At 61.4% G+C, this 16,707-nt stretch overlaps 1 protein-coding gene across 6 annotated transcripts in view; it reads right to left on the reverse strand.

Moving 5' to 3' along the window:
• Positions 1–16,024, reverse strand: part of ATG2A (autophagy related 2A) — a 20,183-nt gene extending 4,159 nt beyond the window's left edge. The window contains exons 1-31 of one of the 6 annotated variants that reach the window (XM_040639338.1): positions 15,764–16,017; positions 13,515–13,677; positions 13,252–13,404; positions 12,998–13,100; positions 12,447–12,582; positions 12,208–12,306; positions 11,806–11,902; positions 11,553–11,717; positions 11,306–11,446; positions 10,300–10,537; positions 10,072–10,216; positions 9,883–9,975; positions 9,290–9,448; positions 8,938–9,181; positions 8,484–8,580; positions 8,202–8,361; positions 7,412–7,554; positions 7,188–7,327; positions 6,921–7,081; positions 6,077–6,227; positions 5,783–5,982; positions 5,600–5,680; positions 5,284–5,390; positions 5,099–5,191; positions 4,040–4,110; positions 3,741–3,817; positions 3,002–3,166; positions 2,732–2,858; positions 2,431–2,642; positions 1,658–1,866; positions 1,256–1,391 (exon numbers count right to left, since the gene is read on the reverse strand). In XM_040639338.1, the coding sequence (XP_040495272.1) occupies positions 1,256–1,391; positions 1,658–1,866; positions 2,431–2,642; positions 2,732–2,858; positions 3,002–3,166; positions 3,741–3,817; positions 4,040–4,110; positions 5,099–5,191; positions 5,284–5,390; positions 5,600–5,680; positions 5,783–5,982; positions 6,077–6,227; positions 6,921–7,081; positions 7,188–7,327; positions 7,412–7,554; positions 8,202–8,361; positions 8,484–8,580; positions 8,938–9,181; positions 9,290–9,448; positions 9,883–9,975; positions 10,072–10,216; positions 10,300–10,537; positions 11,306–11,446; positions 11,553–11,717; positions 11,806–11,902; positions 12,208–12,306; positions 12,447–12,582; positions 12,998–13,100; positions 13,252–13,404; positions 13,515–13,677; positions 15,764–15,934 (4,437 nt within the window). In that variant the 5' untranslated portion in view covers positions 15,935–16,017. Of the gene's footprint in view, positions 1–1,255; positions 1,392–1,657; positions 1,867–2,430; positions 2,643–2,731; positions 2,859–2,995; positions 3,167–3,740; positions 3,818–4,039; positions 4,111–5,098; positions 5,192–5,283; positions 5,391–5,599; positions 5,681–5,782; positions 5,983–6,076; positions 6,228–6,920; positions 7,127–7,187; positions 7,328–7,411; positions 7,555–8,201; positions 8,362–8,483; positions 8,581–8,937; positions 9,182–9,289; positions 9,449–9,882; positions 10,217–10,299; positions 10,538–11,305; positions 11,447–11,552; positions 11,718–11,805; positions 11,903–12,207; positions 12,307–12,446; positions 12,583–12,997; positions 13,101–13,251; positions 13,405–13,514; positions 13,678–15,763 lie in introns of all 6 variants that reach the window. The other 5 variants (XM_040639337.1, XM_040639342.1, XM_040639336.1 and 2 more) reach the window with 5 other exon arrangements.
• Positions 16,025–16,707: the final 683 nt, after the last annotated feature.

Here is a 16,707-nt window from a genome sequence, read left to right on the forward strand (position 1 = left end):
GCCTGTCCCCAAGCATCAGCACTGCCCTCTCGCCTCTCCGTCACCAAGCAAGGCCGTCGTTGGGCTCGGTTCCTTCGCACATCTCTCCAGTCTCTGCACTTGTCGTCTCCACTGGTGCCACCTAGTCTGGAGGCCACTGTCCCCTCTCCCCTAGACGGCCTCCTGCTTGGGCCCCTCAGCCCCTTCTCCACACACCCAGAGGGATCTCCATACAACGCACGCCCACCCACCCTGCCCCCTGCAAACACCCCCTCCTGGCCTGGAGGGGTGGGTCTCTCCCTCCAAAGCCCGCCTTCCACCTTGCTGCTGACAGGCCAGCCCCAGTGGCCTCTCTCCTAACCCTCGAGCAGGTCAAGGCCTTTCTCATCTTTGGAACTTTGCCCTGGCCTTCCCTCTCCCCCACACCCAGTGCCGGCTCCCCAGCCCAGCAGGATGCAGAGAGCCCCAGAGTTTTCTCGGCACACCAGCCCCGTGTGCTGGGGGAGAGGGCCCGCCCGGCTCACCCTCAGGAGGCAGCACCTCCGCCTGCACCATCTCAGGTCGGCCTGGCAGCCCACCCAACCTGTGGTTCCTCCCCATCCAGATTTCTCCAGAACCGGACCACTGTCACTAGCTCTGCGGCTGCCGCCACCCTGTGTGGCCACCGTCTCCTGCTGACTGCACTCACTCTAGTAAAAGCCACAACTGTCCTGTGGCCTGCGGGGCCGTAGGCAGCCTGGTTCCCAGTCAGACCCATGGCCCACATGGCCCCCACGGCCCCCCTCCTAGCCCGGCTGCGGTCCCGCCGGCCCCGTGGCTCCAGACACGGCAGGGATGCTCCCGGCCCGTGGCCTCTGCGCTGTGCCCTCTGCCTGAAACCCTCTTCCTGCCCCCTTCCGCAGGTCTTTGTGGCAACGGGACCTTCCCAAGAGGACTTTGCTATCATCCCCAGTGCTCCCTGTCCCCCTCCTGCTTCACCTTCCCCAAACACTGATCCCATTCCACAGCACACAGATCTTCTGTGGCTCCCTCCACCACCACACATGTGACGGGAAAGCAGGGCTTCTGTCTGCCGTGCTCACTGCTCCCTCCAACGTCTAGAACTGCACCCGGGGGGGTGGCATAGCCACCGCTCCGCAAACACTTGGGGAGTTGGTGCCCGAGCAGGGACCGGAGCTAAGTGGCCATGGTGGAGTGCTGGCTGGGTGCCAGGGATGGGAGAGCCCGCCCTGTCCCCCGCCCAGGTGGCTTTCTGTACGCTGAGCCCCCAGCTCACCTTGCTGAGCTGGATCTCCATGAGGACGTGGTGCTGCCTCCCGCTGCCCCCCTGGGTACGCCAAGAGTTCTGGGGCCGGTTGGGGCCGGAGCAGCGGGAAGGGGAGCCCCTGGGGCCCATGAAGCTGCCTCTTGCCCTGGAAAGAGGGACAGGGGACAAGCTGACTCGGGGGAACCCCCTTCCCGTCAGAGAGGGCCCTTCAGCCCAGGGCAGGAAAGCCTCTCCCGGGGAGGTGGGTGGGGCAAGGAAGGAGGAAGAACGGAGCCACTGAGGCAAGGATTCTGTGCAAGGTTATCAGCAGCTGAAGGTCAGAGCTGGCACCCCTCCCCCCAACCCCGGGCCCCATCTCCTGGTGGGTGGGCCCCACGGCCATAGCTGCCCCCTGCACCCCGTCCTTCTCACCTGTGGCCAGGGTGGGGGCCAAAGTCCCGGCCCCCATAGAGGTGCCAGACGAGCGAGACCTCCCGCAGCACCACACGGCTGGTCGGCATGGGGAAGTGGGCCGGCGCCCGCAGCAGGTCCGTGCTGCCCAGGGGCCGAGAGAAGTACCCGTCCTGCACGACGATGGGGCCTGGATGCAGCTGTGTCACCACGGGCTCCCCATCTCGGGGCTGTGGGGAGGGGGCCGAGTGAACCTACATGCACGGATGCCTTTCCCCCGTCCAGGCCAGCCTCTCCCAGCTTCCTCCCCATCCTCACACCTCCCCCATTTTTGACAAAAGATGACTCTCCTGGGCCCCAATCCACAAACTGTGTCAGAGTGCTCTGTCCGGGGGCGGGGGGACCCCTAAATGCCCCACGCTCTTGCCAGCCCTGTCTCCCTGGGCCTGGGTCTTGCTTGCATGTGACATTCCCGTTGGCTCCTGGGGGCTAGCTGGTCAGCACCCTGGCAGTCAAATGGTTCTCTGCCCCTACTGCTAACCACCCCGCTCCTCTTCCTGCCTCCCCTCGATGTCCTGTCCCTCTACCCTGGATGCCATTCTCTCTCTCTTCCTCTGGAAATCCACTTGCTCCTCAAAGCCCAGAGTCAGAGAAACAGCCACGGACCCAGACCCGCCTCCCCAGCGACAGAGACCACCTCCGACCCCTCCAGCAGCATGGGCTCTACAAGGGTGCAGAAGGGGGCCACCCCGTCCTACCACATCCTGGCCCTGCCCAGCCTGCCCCCCACACACCGGGATGCCCAGGCCAGGAGCGTCGAGGATGCAGAACTCGTCACTGTCCAGAGTGTCTCCATCTCCCTCTTCCTTTTCATCTTCCTTGGCCTCTGAGCGGGACCCCAAGCTGCCAGCGGGGGTCACAACAGGGGGCAAGTGGGGCTGGGCCCCACTCCGTTCACCTGGGAATAGGTAGACTGACACAGGCGAGGCCTGAGGGAAGGGGCCACCTATAGAGAGAGACGCCAGTTTTTGCGGGGGATGCGCGATTTGGGTGCCTGATTGCATCCCCTGGCCCCAAAACACCCCCGCACCCCACCTGAAGGCTGGGTCAGCTCCCGCAAGCTGCGCTCAGTGTCCAAGAGGGCGTCGGCCAGGTCCCGCTGGTTGATGAGGGCTGTCTCCACCGGGGGGCAGGAGGGCAGGGAGGCAGGGCTCTCAGAGAGCTGTGCCAGGCAGGGGAGGAGTCATAAATGAGTGACGGGAAGGAGGGGCGCCCCCCCCTCCAATGCCAGGGCGCTGGGGGCTGCGGCCGGGGAGTGGGCCTGGCAGAGTTCCAGTAGCCTGTAGGGCCAGGCCTCACCTGTACCTTCTGGCCAGCGATCTCCGTGGGGCTGGGGGGCCGGGGAGGGGGGTGTAGGTCGCCCTCACTCATCACGTACTGCAGCAGGTTGACCAGCAGGGCGCACGAGTCTGCGCAGCTGTGCACGTGTACCACGTTGTTGGAACAGCGCAGCTCGAACAGCGGCTGGCTCTGGGGGGCGGGGGGGGCACCCCATCAGCCCAGGCGTCATCCCCGCCACACACAGATAGGACCCGGCCAGATCTTCCCCGGGCTGGTCAGCCTGCTGCCCAACAGCTCCACTGAACGAAGGAGCAAACTGAGCCCGGAGAGCGAAAGCGGCTTCGCCCAGGGCTGCCCAGGGAAGCAGGAGCGCGCTCCCCGCGGGAAAGCATTCGAGTGCCCAGTAATTCATCGTTCACCTCAGCCTGGCTGGGGGCGGTGGGGGGGGGGCTGTTATCTCCATGTTACAGAGGAGGAAGCAGGCCCCACAAAGGCCTATGGACTCCGGAGGCCCTGCTTTTGCCCTGGCTGCAGCTGCCCCCTAGTGGTGGGACTCATATGAGGGGACGCCCAGGATGCGTCTCGCCCTTCCCAGGAGGGCCAGGAACCACAGCCCAGCTCAGAAGGGCAGGCAGTGACCGGAACCTGAGCCCAGGCCCAGGGAGCAGAAGGGAGGAGAGAGTGCAAGGGGAAGGGGCGATCCCCTGAAGGTTCCCTCGGCCCTTTGAACTCTCTGGCTCTGGGGGCTCTGGGCAACACTCACCAGTTTGCCCTCGGTGCTCCCCTTCCAGGTTTTAATCACAAGCTCCAGAAGATCAACATCCAAGACACAGACATAATCTGAAGCAGAAAGCAAGAGACGTTCCAGTTGCTTCTTCACGCCCAGCGCCTGGCCCACCACCAGCGCGGAGAATCTGGCGTTTATCTAAATGCGGCCCTTGCGTGCGTGCACACGTATGTGCGTGGTAAGAACTGGCCAGCAGCGGGGTGAGGACAGCTGGCTGCTCTGGGTGTGGCTGGGGGCCCTCAGAGGGGAGGGAGCCCAGTCCAGGGCCTGCCCACCTCGCTGCAGATCCGGGGTCTCCATCTCACACTTGTCGGACAGGTATAAGGCTGAGTCATCGAGGATGAACCTGGTGGGGAACAGGGCTGAGAAGGGCCCAGGAGCCGCTGCAGGCGGCAGCTCCATGGGAGCCACAGGGGTGGGGGCCCTGAGAGACAGGCAGAGGGGCAGCCACAAGGGGTCCCAAACCCGCAAGAAACTAGCGCTGGGTCCTCTCTGGCCTCGGTGTTCTTGTCTGTACACTGGGGAGACTGGGCCTGTCTCTTGGGCTGCAGGCCCGACATAGCACGTGCTCGCTTAGGTCGGAGGGCAGGTAGCGCTCTCCAAGTATTTCCCACTCCTCCGTGGCCCCAGGAGGGAAGTGTCCTGCTTCCCCCCACAGCATTCATCATTCTTTCAAAGTAAGTCTTTATTTTAATGGCAACATAACAAAGCTCCTTTAAGATATTTTAAAACACAGGAATAAGAAAGGAATAATCTCTAATCACAGTCCCTAAACCCAAATTCTGAGAAAAGCGCCATATGCATTTTCTTCATCTTATCTGTGAAGCCACAGACACGTATACAAATAAACCTTCATAAATCTTAAAAACAACAGCACCATGTAGAGCTTTCTACCTCGGGCTTCTCGGTACACGCTGCGTTATGGCATCTCTCACGTTTTTCAATGTCGTTCTTCAACTTGACTTTGATGGTTGGGTAAGCCACGTTTACTGACTCAAGTTGTCATTTGGGGGCATTCAGATTGTTTGCTAGTTTTAAATCATACTACAAAGGCATCGCATGCCACCTGTTACCCTCATATCCCTAGAACAAGCATGGCAGCGAGACGCCCAGGTTGAGAGCGCAAATGCTTTAAAGGCTCTAATGAGGAGAAACTGTGGTCCCAGAAGGTGGAATCAAATCTCATTCCTGAGGGAGGGGTCATCACCCAAATGTACAGGAAGGCTCAGAGACTGGCCTGAGGACACACAGCAGGTAGGCAGGACCCTGGGGCAGTAGCAGCTGCAGCCCAGTTTGGGGGGATGGGAAGTGAGCTGGGTGGGGGTGGTGCCTACCTGAGCAGGAAAGTGGAGGTGTCCATGATGATGTTGCTGGAGAGGGTGAAGGTCTCAGTGGTGACAAGGACACGCACAGGGAGGTAGAGGGGCCTGGCAGGGGGTCACACATGCGCTAGGGCGGGCTCCTCACACATGAGAGCCTGCCCCCGGCCCCTGGCTCTTGGCCCACCCAGCCTGGGTACCTGTAGTCCACGGCACAGGAGAACAGGTGAGTGTGCAGGACGGTAATGACGGTTGGGGGCAGGTAGCCCAGCACTGGGTCATCAAGCACATCTAAGAACTCCAACAGCTTTGGGGGCCAGGACAGGACAGGTGGTGAGGATCAGGGGCCTCTTCCTTCCTCTAACCACCCCCCCAGCCCCCCACCATGCCCATCAGCTGCTACCATACCCCTTGCCCAGGGGCTTTGCGGGGAACTCAGCTCTGGCCCAGCCCAGGCCCCTCAACTGGCCTCCCCCCAAGCGCAGAGGCCTGTCTGCCCACACTACTTGCATTCACCTGGGAGTGCCAACTCTGTTCTGGTAGAGCCATGAAGTGGCGTAGGGTTGCCCGGTGGAGCCTCAGTGTCACCAGGAACTCCTGGAGGTGGGGCACAGTCAGCACGGTGGGGCCCAGCCCACCAGGCACCAGGGAGGCAGCTGCCCCAGCCAACTGGTAGACCAGAAGCAGGCACTGCTGTACCTTGACATTCTTGCGGGGGTCCAGATGGATGCGCACAGCCGTGGACAGCATGTGGGGACCCCGGCCCTGGCTCTTGAGGCCCGAGGCTCCCCGTTCGGTCACCCCTTCCTCTGAAGGGTAGATGGTTGGGGCCAGCTGGGCCGGGGGAGCAAAGCTGGGCAGCTCCAGGCGACTGGGCAGCAGGTAGTTGTCCACAGCCGCTGCGGAGGCCGCTGGTGAGACCCCTGGCGAGCTGGCTGGCCGCTCCCACCACCCAGGGCCCCCGTCCCTCCCGCAGGTCCCCTCCCTTCATACCTCGGTGGTAGAGCCTTGCCCTCTCGGCTTCCAGGCAGAAGTAGCCGAGCCCCGGCTGGCCTCGGTACTGGGACACGCTGAAGACAGTGCCTTGCTCCACGTCCAACACTAGCTCCCCGTGTGAGGTCTCTAGCCGCCTCCCAACCTCGTCCTGCAGACAGAGCATGTGGCGGGGCCTCCCCAGGGCACTTGGCAGCCCCGAGCCCTCGGGGGGGTGGCCTCCTGGAGCCCAGGCCTAAGTAGGACCAGCTCTCGCTCTACCCAGACTCTGCAGAAGGCCTAGAACAGCACTTGTCTTTTTTTTTTTTTTTTCCTTTTTAGAGAGGGAGTGGGGAAGGGGCAGAGGGCGAGGGAGAGAGGGAGAATCTTTTTTTTTGCGGGGGGCGGTGGGGACAGAGAGAATCTTATGAGGCTCCATGCCTGGTGTACACCCTGATTTGGGGCTTGATCTCAGGACCCTGAGATGACCTGAGCCTCAATCAAGAGTCGGACCCTTAACTGGCTAAGCCACCCAGGTGCCCCATCACCTGTCTCTTTTGCCAGAAGGGGAGTCATCCCTGCCCTATCTGCCCTCCGGCATGAGACAGTGCCCATCTGGACCCCCAGTATGGCACCTTACATACAACACGTGTGCACGGGGTGTGTTGGGATGGCTGGGGAGGCACAGGTGGGTCAGTGGGTGGTGGGTGGGTGCTGCTGGCTGGACAGACCCCTCTCAGCAACACTGGGGTTTCTTTTCCTAGATTCCCAAATTGGAGCTTCTCACCCTGGTCTTGCTCTCCTGCCAACGGTGGCTGGGGGGCGCTGGAGTCAGCGGGGTTCACCTCCCCAGGGCTGCCCTCACCTTAGTCTCACAGAGGGCTGTGATCCGACCCTTCAGCACTGTCACCAGTGTAGAGAAGGTACTCTGGGAGCGAGGACTTGGGGACTCGGGGGCAGGGGGCTGGGGAGCGCCTGATGCCCCCACTGAGAAGAAGTGGGCATCCTCATCATCCGAGTCTGAGTCTGGGGTGAGATCAAGGAGCCAAGTGGGAAGGAGACCTGGGAGGGCTGCCCCAGCCCTGCCCAGCTCTGGGGCGGCCTCGGGACCCCGCTGGGGCGTCCCTCCTACCCAGCTTGAAGGCTGACTTGCACATCTTGAAGTTGTCATGCCAGAAGCCTGAGGGGCCCGGGAAGCCAGGGGGGTGAGCGGCGGGGTGAGGGGCAGGAAGCAGGTCTGCAGGCTCCCACATGAGCAGGTCATTGTTGATCCTGGGACAGGTGGATGGACAGCAGCAGTGAGGGTGGCCCAGCCCAGCCCCTCCGCACGCTCCCCCTACCCGCTTGAGTCACCACCTGTTATAGAGGCTCTCGTAGACCTCCTTGCTGGGCAGGAAGATGTGGGCACTGGGCAGGAGCACTTCCAGGCTGCAGCGCGACAGCGCCAGGGCCCGGGTCTGGAAGGTCCTCATCTCCTCTGGGTCTCCAGGAATCACCATCTAGATGGACGAGGCGGGGAAAGGCATCTGAGAGTTGTCAGGGTGGGTCACTGGCTCGGGAATCAGACCCTGACTTCCTATCATTCACTCACTCTCGTTCACTCACAGGAGCCCCTCTGTGCTGGGATGGATGACAGCCAGCTCGTGTGACGCGCTGACCGCATGCTAACCCTGCTATGCAGGAGGACCTCACGTGTGTCCACTCCTTTATCCTCGTGATAAGCCTGTGACACGGATCATTGTATCCACTTTCAAGACGAGGAAACTCATCTGTGTAGAACTCTGAGATCAGACCAGTTCCAAGAGCACCAAGCCACAGATGGAAGAGCCTGGATTCAAACCCAGACCATCTGGGTCCAACTCAAATCTCATCGCCTTCAGAGAAGAGGATCCTGAGGTCCGAACACACAGTGTCAACGGACGGGGTTCTGATCATCCCGATCAGGGACCTGTGCCGTCCGGGGCCTGCCCTCACCAGTGTCCTGACGCCCAGGCCCCACGAGCGGGGGTGCTTCTGACCCCCGCTGGTCTAAGACGATGGGAGACAAAAACTCTCGCTGGTGCCCGGTCACATCACTGGCACCCCAGGTGGTCCCGTCCTCCTGTCCCACAGCCACCGAGGGGCTCCCCCGGGCTCAGGGCCTCACCTCCTCCGTCTCGTACATGGTTCTCTTGGAGGAGAAGGGTGAGGGCTCAGGCTCCCGCAGCTCACAGGGACTCTCGGCTGACAGCTCCAGCTCCTCTCCCTTCTCAGGGGCCACCTCCCACTGTGCACTGCTGGGCTGGGGGTGTAGCGTCACCACGACCCTGCCAGGGCACAGGCCTGTCACTGGCCCGCAAGGCCCCTCCAGCCCCGGATCCCACCTTAGTAGCCAGCCTCAGTAGCAAAGCGCTCCTCTCCTGTCCGACCCTTCCAGAGCCCCACTTACTGAGGCAGGAAGTATTTGCGCCCAGGGCTCTTGGGATCCAGAGCTTTGGAGACCCGCAGGCAGGGGATGGGTGGCTTCTCTCCATCTTCGTAAGTGCCTGGAAGGATGAGGAGGAGTGGGGGGTCGTCGCTGCTGCCTTTCCCCATTTCTTCCCTAGTGGGAGGTGGGGTTAGTGGGGGCCTGGAACCTCCACCCTGTCCTTTGGTGACTGTCTTTATCGTTTACAGGCCTGCGCCCTCCCTCACAGCCAGTCTGCAGCAGTCCCGTGATCAAGGGTCCACTCCACCCACTCTCGCACAAGCCTGGAGACGGGCAATGCTGGTGCCTCATGGAGCTGGGGAGGCTTGAGCCGGAGTCTGACCCGACTGTGACTCAGTCCCTTCCGCAGCCCTGGGCCCACCTCTCCCAGAGGCCTGAGGCCCTGCCCTGGGTGCCGTCCCCCCGGGGCTCTCACCATGCAGGTCGGAGCAGGTAAGTTCCAGGCGGGTGGGGACCGGGGGACCAGGACCGCTGTTCAACTCTGACTGGAACTGGGGCTCACTCAGCTCTAGCCGTAGCCGCTCGGCCCGCACAGCCCGGCCTGCCCAGGGGTCCCGCTCGGGCCGCAGGTCGGCGATGGGGAAGTGCAGCTGCAGCGTGGCCCGGGGTGCCGACAGCCGCACCACCGTCTGCTGCTCGGCAGCTGGTGCGGGTTCTGTCTGCAGGGGGGAGGGGGCAGGGGGCATCAGACCGCTGCCAGGGCCCCGCCACTGCGGCTGTGAGCCAGAGGGCCCGCGCCAGCTCCCTGCCCCAGCTGGCTATCTTACCAGGAGGCCAGCAGGTGGCTCGGGAGGTGGCATGGTAGCCAGGCACAGCAGGGCAGCAAGCCGGTCCAGGGCCCCCAGCTCCACATCTGCCTGGAAATCAGCCAGGTCCAGGGCCAGTTCTGAGTGGCAATGGCAGGCAGCGGGGCGCCGGGGGTGGCTCTGTGGGGGGAGGGTGTTCAGGTCAGCGAGGGCTGTGGGGTAGGTGAGGGCAGGATGGGAAGGGACCCCCTTGAGCCCTTGAGCAAAAACAAAACACAGAGCCCTCCTGGGTGGTGTGAAGGAAAGCCTGAGCAGGGGACCTGGAGATCCTCACCACAATGCCTAAGACAGATGACCATGTTTGTTTAATAAAAGCCACCCCATATTTGGAGACCTGCAGGGGTTTGCCAAGATGAGCCAGGGAAGGGCCAACCAGGCCAACAGGATGTCTGTGTAGGGCCCAGCTGTCTTCAAGGGCTCCCAGGTCGGGAGGTGGGCTCTAACTGGACGCGGGCAAAGGGGGTGGAGGGTGCGAGCAGGGAGGTCCTAGCAGAGGTTGAAAGGTGGGGTAGGAAACAGCCAAGCGCCCCTGGGCACGGGCTGGGGTGGCTTACCTTGGACATCCGGCGGAGAGTCTGTGTATGACGCAGGTGGGCACAGGGCCGAGCTGAGGCCTGGGAACCTGGGCTGCTGGGGAAGCTCAGGATCTGGGATGGGACACAGGAGGTGAAAGTCAGGCCAAGCCGGCACCCCCACCGCAAGCTGCGGCCCCTGCCACATACGTACCTGCTCTTGGCCCTCACCTCTGTGTACTCGGGCTCTGTCGCGTCCCTGGGCCATAGGCACTCCAGCACCTCGAGCTGCCCGAAGTGCACTTGCGTGCTGGTCGTCCGCCGGCCCCTGCCGGTCCGCAGCTCCCAGGACAGCTGCACGGCTGTCCCCGTTAGCCTGCGAGGGAGAAGCTGGGCATCAGAGGTCGGGCTTGGGGGGCTGAGGGAGTCTTTCCCTGGGCCCCTGCCTTGGGCTTGTACCGGACATGGCTACAAGGACAGGCCCTCTGGAAGCACGGTCGGAGATGGTGGAAGTCACGGGAGCCGAAGGGCCCATCCTTGGTGGCATCAAACTCCGAAAAAAAGTGGGTGGTGAGGTCAGGTGGTCCGGAAGATGGGGCAGACGTATGAAGCAAGGTCAGGGTCACGCCCCCCAAGGTCATCTTCACCAGCGAGTCAGGGCGCAGGGTGTCCGGGAGGGGCGTGGGGGCCGTCTTGCCTGAGAGGACAGAGATTTCACCAGGGACTTCCCAGAACGCGTGGGTACCCCAGGTAGAGGGATGGTTAGATACTGGGCTGGGGGCTGGAAGAAGCCCTGGCCCAGATGGACTGTGACTCTGGCATGGGCTTGGCCGGGCAGGGCTGACACAGAGCCTCGTTACGCCAGACACTGAGCCTAGGCTCAACCCAACCCCCTCAAGGAGCTGGAAGAACTAGAGTGATAAAGCACCCAGGCCAGGGGCGCCTGGGTGGCACAGTCGTTAAGCGTCTGCCCTCGGCTGAGGGCGTGATCCCGGCATTATGGGATCGAGCCCCACATCAGGTTCCTCCACTAGGAGCCTGCTTCTTCCTCTCCCACTCCCCCTGCTTGTGTTCCCTCTCTCGCTGGCTGTCTCTATCTCTGTCAAATAAATAAATAAAATCTTTAAAAAAATGTTTAAAAAAAAAAAAAAAGCACCCAGGCTAGCACCTGACACATAATCTCTCAATAAACACCGGCCCAACCATAGCGCCTGGCAAGGGCAGATCTTATTACCCCCTTTCTACGGAAAGGGAAACTGAGTCTCCAAGAATTTAAGTGCTTGGCCCAAGATCACGGACTTTGAAACCAGGCCTCTATCCATTGTGTTACCAGCCTCCCCTGAGCCTCCCCAGGGAACCAAGCCACCCACAGCAGACAGCCAAGCATCGCTGGAGGCCTGCATGCACATGACATCACTTGGGCCCCGAGGCCTCTTCCAGCTCCTCTTGCCCCGGGAGCACTCACCAGTTGGGTGAGCATGGGCAGAGAGCCGGCGGGGGGCCATGTCGCTGTGCACAGAGGATCCCAGGTCTACATCCGAGAGGGAGAGCTCAGAGAGGGCTGAGGCCACACTGCTCGTGAGGCCCGCCATGGAGAAGAAGAGGTCTGTGGGCCAGGGCAGGGGAGGTCAGGGAAAGCCGCACTCGGCCCCCGTGACTCCTGCACCCAGGCCAGCTGCCTGGGCAACTGCCAGGTCTGGCCCCACACCCACCAGTGTTGTCCAGGTTGACAAGAGGGTTGGTAAGGGGTTCTGGGCTGAGGGGCTCGGCCACGGCCCCTGCCTGCAGCTGCTGGTTCAGGTCCTGCTCGATCAGCCACAGGTCTTCAGCACCTAGCGGGCGGCTCTTGTTCAGCTTGTCAACCAGGCCGTCAGGGTCTGTGGAGGAGGCCACTTCTTTGTGTCGGTCCAGCCTAGCTGACCCCTCCCCAGCCATCCTGTCCCGTGGAGGGCCCAGGGGCCTCACCTGCAAGGCTCATGGCACTGAGCAGTTCCTGAAGCTGCTGGAGCTGCTGAGGGGTCAGGAGCAGGTGCAAGGAGCCCAGCTGTCCAGCCACCTCCAGCTGGGGACAGAAGGGGCCAGAGGGGCCAATCATGGAGGCTGCACCTGCTACCTTGGCCCTTGGAGAGCCATCGCTCGCCTGCCCTCACCCAGAGGAGGTAGGATGCCAGTGGCGAGGCTAAGCTCTGTCACCAAGTAGCTGTGTGACCCTGGCCACAACCTGACCACTGAGCCTATTTCTCTATCACCAAGAAGGCAGTAATTTCCCCCACTCAATGAGCCTGCTTCATACGGGGGAGGTCAGCACTGCTGAGGAGTGTTCTGAAATGGGGCACACTCCCTCCTCCACAGGGGCTGGGGACCCACCTTGGGGCCTGGGAAGGCCTCATTCTGCTTCAATTTCACTGTCAATTCCATATACCCTGAGCAGCTGCCGATCTGCAAGGGGGGTTTCGGGGGATCTTCCTAGAGGCAAAAGGATACAGGAGGGAAGGGGTCGAGATGAGGTCAGAGATGGTCAGAAGGGATGGGGTGTGGTGGGGCAGACAGGAGAGAAGACGGGGCTTAGAAGGAGAAAGAGACTGTGGGGATCAGAGACAGCCCACCTGTGGGGGGAGCTCCTCGAAGCGCAGGCGGACCCCTGCCAGCTGCAGCAGCTTGTGCAGAAAGGCAGGAGGCTGGTGCACGTCCACCGCAGGCGCCTGGCTTGGGTCCCGCACTGCCTCATCACAGTACTCCAGTCTGGCGAGTGTAGGATCAGCCCTCGCCCCAGCCACCCCAGGCTGGAGCCCCTCTCCCCACACAGTGCTCTGTTCTAGGGGCCTGGGGCCAGACAGTCTGGCCAGCAGAGCTGTCCCATCACAGCCAGGCCATCCTGGACCTCCAAGGCCAGCCCTTGCTCTTCAGACCCTCAGTGTGTCACCTGATCCGTGGGGCCCCGGCCACCCTGGGCCTGTACCACTTGGCCCCTGGACACCACTCCAGGCTCACAATATGGTCTCCCTCCCACCACAGCCACCGCCCAGGCCCACCCAAGATTTGCCCTGTTATTTCCCAGGAGCCCAAGCTGGGGTTAGGGGCTGGGGCAGGGCCAACACCGTCCAGCAGCCCCTCACCCCCCCTTCACCCCAGCCCACTCCTCTGCGCATGCCCCTACCTCTGCACGTGGACTTCTACTGCCACACCGTGCTCCCCATCACCCGGTGAGTGCTCCACCCTCACGACAGTGTCCAGGAAGGTCACCTTGATCCTTCGCAGCACTGAGGGGTGGAAAGGGGTCTCGGGCTAGTTGGAAGAGGTAGGTGGAGTTTCCCTGTTGGGGCAGCAGTGTGGCCATCCGGCTGTCTGGGGCCCCTGTCTTGTGGGCTATGGAGGGGCAGGCAGCAGGGTAGCCATGAGAAGCCTACTTACCAGTCTCAATGGTCTGGGCAAACATTTCCAGTCCCTCCAGGGGCTGTGGTGGCTCAGAGGGCTCGGGCAGCCCGTCCCGAAGGCACTCCTGAGCCAGCTGCAGGCTCGTGGTCATACATGAGGCCCAGCTCTGCGAGTCGGCAGCCCCTGGCCCTGTGAGTAGGAAGAGGGTCTCAGGAGAGGCAGGCCTAGTCAGCTCCTGGGAGCTCAGGCTTACTCCTACCACTTGCCCCCCCTCACCCCCAGCCTTGCCCTGCCCTCACCTGGGCCTTGGCGAGGCTGCAGCGTGAGCTGGAGGCCTGACACGTGCACGGTGCAGTGGTCGGTGAGCAGCGCAGCCCAGGGCACGGCCACCTCGATAGAGCCCACGAAGCCTTCCACCAGCTCTAAGGGTGAGTCTATGGACTCCAGCACTTCGTTCACAGACTAGGAGCAGGGAAAAAAACAAATCCGGCTCAGGGAAACCCGAAATGTGGCTGCCACACTCCCTGTCGGTGTGCTCTGACCTTGGAGAGCTCCCTTGTTCTCCCTGCCCCCGCCTCGTCTCACTACAGAGTTCTACCATTGCTTTAGCTCATTCCTACTCTTGGCCCATTGTGTTTCATCCTTAAAGCCTGAGGAGGGGGGAGCTGAAGGATGCAAAGGAGGAAGCTAGGCAGAGAGGATGGTAGGTGGCATGATCCAGGCACGGGCACAGCATGTGGAAAGGCCCAAGCCGAGTGTGGCAGCACCCACATTCTCTCTGTGCGAGGATGGAGTTCAAGGGGAGTATATAGGAGAGGCTGGCAAAGGGCTGAGCAGAGTCAGAGGGGACCCCCACCAACTCCAAACACTTGGAGTAGCTGTACCTCTCTGAGGTACAAGGCTGAGAGCCTCTGGTTACCAATGGGGAGAGAGCACCACCACCATCTGGGAGCTACTTGGAGGCAGGAACCCACCTGCCTGCTCCATGTGATCCCAGGTACTGTGTGGTACCACTCAGAGAAGTTCCCAGTAAACACTTGTTGGATCCAAGAATAAACAAACACATGGCAGAACTAGAAAGCTTAGAGAGGTCAAGGTGAAACTCCTTACCCAGAGATCCACAGATGGGAAACTGAGGCCTAGAGAGAAGGAACTAGTTTAATCACTCAGTGTACTGTGAGGACTGCATCTGGGAGACAGGCCTCTCTCCTCACCCCATCCCAGGATCCCCGGGCACTCGGCTTCTTCTGGGGTCTTCAAGGCAGGGGCTGCAGGCTGAGTGGCTGGGAGGAGGGGCTGGCTACGAAAGCACCTGCTTTCCACCAGGGGAGAACCCCTTCCTGGAGATCAGCCCAGAAAGCAGACTTTCTAGGAGCCTTCCCAACCAAGAGGGAAGGGCAGGGCAGGGTGGGAGTGTTTTCTGGGACTGGAAGTAGAAAGAGGCAGCCTAGAGGTCTTGGCCGTTTCTTTCAGGCCAGCCTAAAAGTCAGAGGTCAGAAAAGGCCTCCACTAGAATTCATAGACAAGAGGTTATCGGGAGGTGTCCCCAACTCTGGGCTTGGATGTCTCTCTCTGCTCCTACATTTGCTCAGGAAGTCCTGGCCTACCCCTAAAGCTCAGCTCTTCCTGCCCCAGATTGCATTTACGCCAAGCACCCTGTCTGCCCAGCCAGAAAATGGAGAAGCCCCTGACCCCATGCCCAACCCTGCTGCTCTGGAGTTGGGGGTCGACCCAGGGCCAGCCCTGGCCTGATGCCTCTAGCTGGTGGCTCCTTTGCAACTTCCCAGTTCAGATGAGTTGTGAGTCACTGCCCCTCACCGCCCCCCGCCTCAGGCTTCTGACCCAGACCTCATTCCTCCCTGCCTGAAGCCAAACCCCTCCATCTTTGGAGGGGGGAGGGCTTCCCCGCGGGAAGGGAGGCCGATTCCCAAGCCCCTCCCCAACACCACTGGGTCCATCCCACTCTCCCAAAAGCAGGAAGTAGGCAGCGGCAGTCACACGAGGTGTTGATCAACACGGGAGCTGACGCGGTTGTTGACATCCACATCCTGAGGCGAACCCCACCCACTTGGCCCAGGATCAGAGGGTCAGGAGGTCAGAGCACCTTTCCCACAGGTGCTCTCAGCAGGACTCCAGACCCCTACCAGCCTTGCCTGACCAGCTAGCTGCAAGGCCCCGACTCTGTCACTGCCCTGGCCGCGTCCTGTCAGAGCCCCCTAGTTCCTTCGCTCCCTCTTCACCTTTTCCTTAGCCCCTGAGGACCACTCTTCTCAACTCAGGCCCCAAACTCGATGTGCTTATTCCGGCATTCTCCAGACAAGTGACACCCCCCTCCTCAGCCTCAGTTTCTCCTACTGTGAAGTGGAAGCAGGGAACCCCTTCCCACCCAGGTTCTGGCTCTGAAGACGATCAGTCACCTGGAAAGGGCCTGACTCCCATGGCCTCTCCACGCCCTCTGCCTGGTCCCCCAGCCTGACCCCTTTAGCCGGGATCCTCAGGTCTCTGCGCACCGCCCCCCCCCTTCCCGATCTCGGGACTCGTTCCTCACCCAGATCTCCAGGTGGATATCCCGCAGGGCAACGCTGCCCTTGTACAAGTCGAGGCTGAGCTGATCCAGGCTGAGGTGCTCCTGGAAGAAGTGACCCAAGTAGTGGTGCAGCAAGTAGCGGCATACCCGCTCTTTCACACAGTTCGACCATGGCCACAGCCATCGTGACATCTCGGAGGCCGCCGGGCCCAGGCCGCCTCCGCTCGCCGCCCGCCGCCCGCCGGCGATCCCCGTCCGGCTTCGCTGTTCACTAGAGCCCCCGGCTGTCCCCGCCGCTTCTCTCAGCGTCAGGCCGCGCCCCCGGACCCTCAGCCACGCCCCCCACGCTCACTGCCATTCGCCATTGTAAAGGGCGAGGCCTACTGATTGGCCGCGGGGGGCGGAGTCTTCGAGCACGAAAAAGGGACCGGGCTCTCAGCATGATATAGTGCTCCTAATCTTGATTTACGCCTGCGTAAAAACTCTGTGTGGGCGGACCTTTGCCCTCCCTTCTACGGGCTCTTGAGAAGGCTGGGGCTAGAGGCGCCAGCCCCGCAGGGGAATGCGCATGTGCTGACTCGTCTACCTCCTTGAGGTAGTTGGGGAGAATTTAAAGGGACAGTGTCCTATCAAACGTAATAGGAAGCTTCGAAGAGGACTGAGTCTGTGTGAGAGCTCCAGCACGCGTCGTAGAGACAATTAAGTGAGTAAGCATTTGCATTTTACAAAACGCTTTACCATCTTTTATCTCATTCACCCCTTATAATCCTCTAAGGTGGCGATTTTACAGCTAGGAAGGCCATCTTACAAATAAGAAAAGCAAATTTATAAAGGTTGCTCTAAGTCCATCACCAAGGAAATCTTTTTTCACCACTCCTCACCTGGAATGCTGATCAGGAGACTTACCCACCCTCCCTTCTCTCCGCAGTTGGTCAGGCCTCCAACTCCTCTCTGAAAAAAACAAT

The sequence above is a fragment of the Ursus maritimus genome, unplaced genomic scaffold (assembly GCF_017311325.1).
Source record: "Ursus maritimus isolate PB19 unplaced genomic scaffold, ASM1731132v1 scaffold_23, whole genome shotgun sequence".
Classification (NCBI taxonomy): Eukaryota; Metazoa; Chordata; class Mammalia; order Carnivora; family Ursidae; genus Ursus; species Ursus maritimus.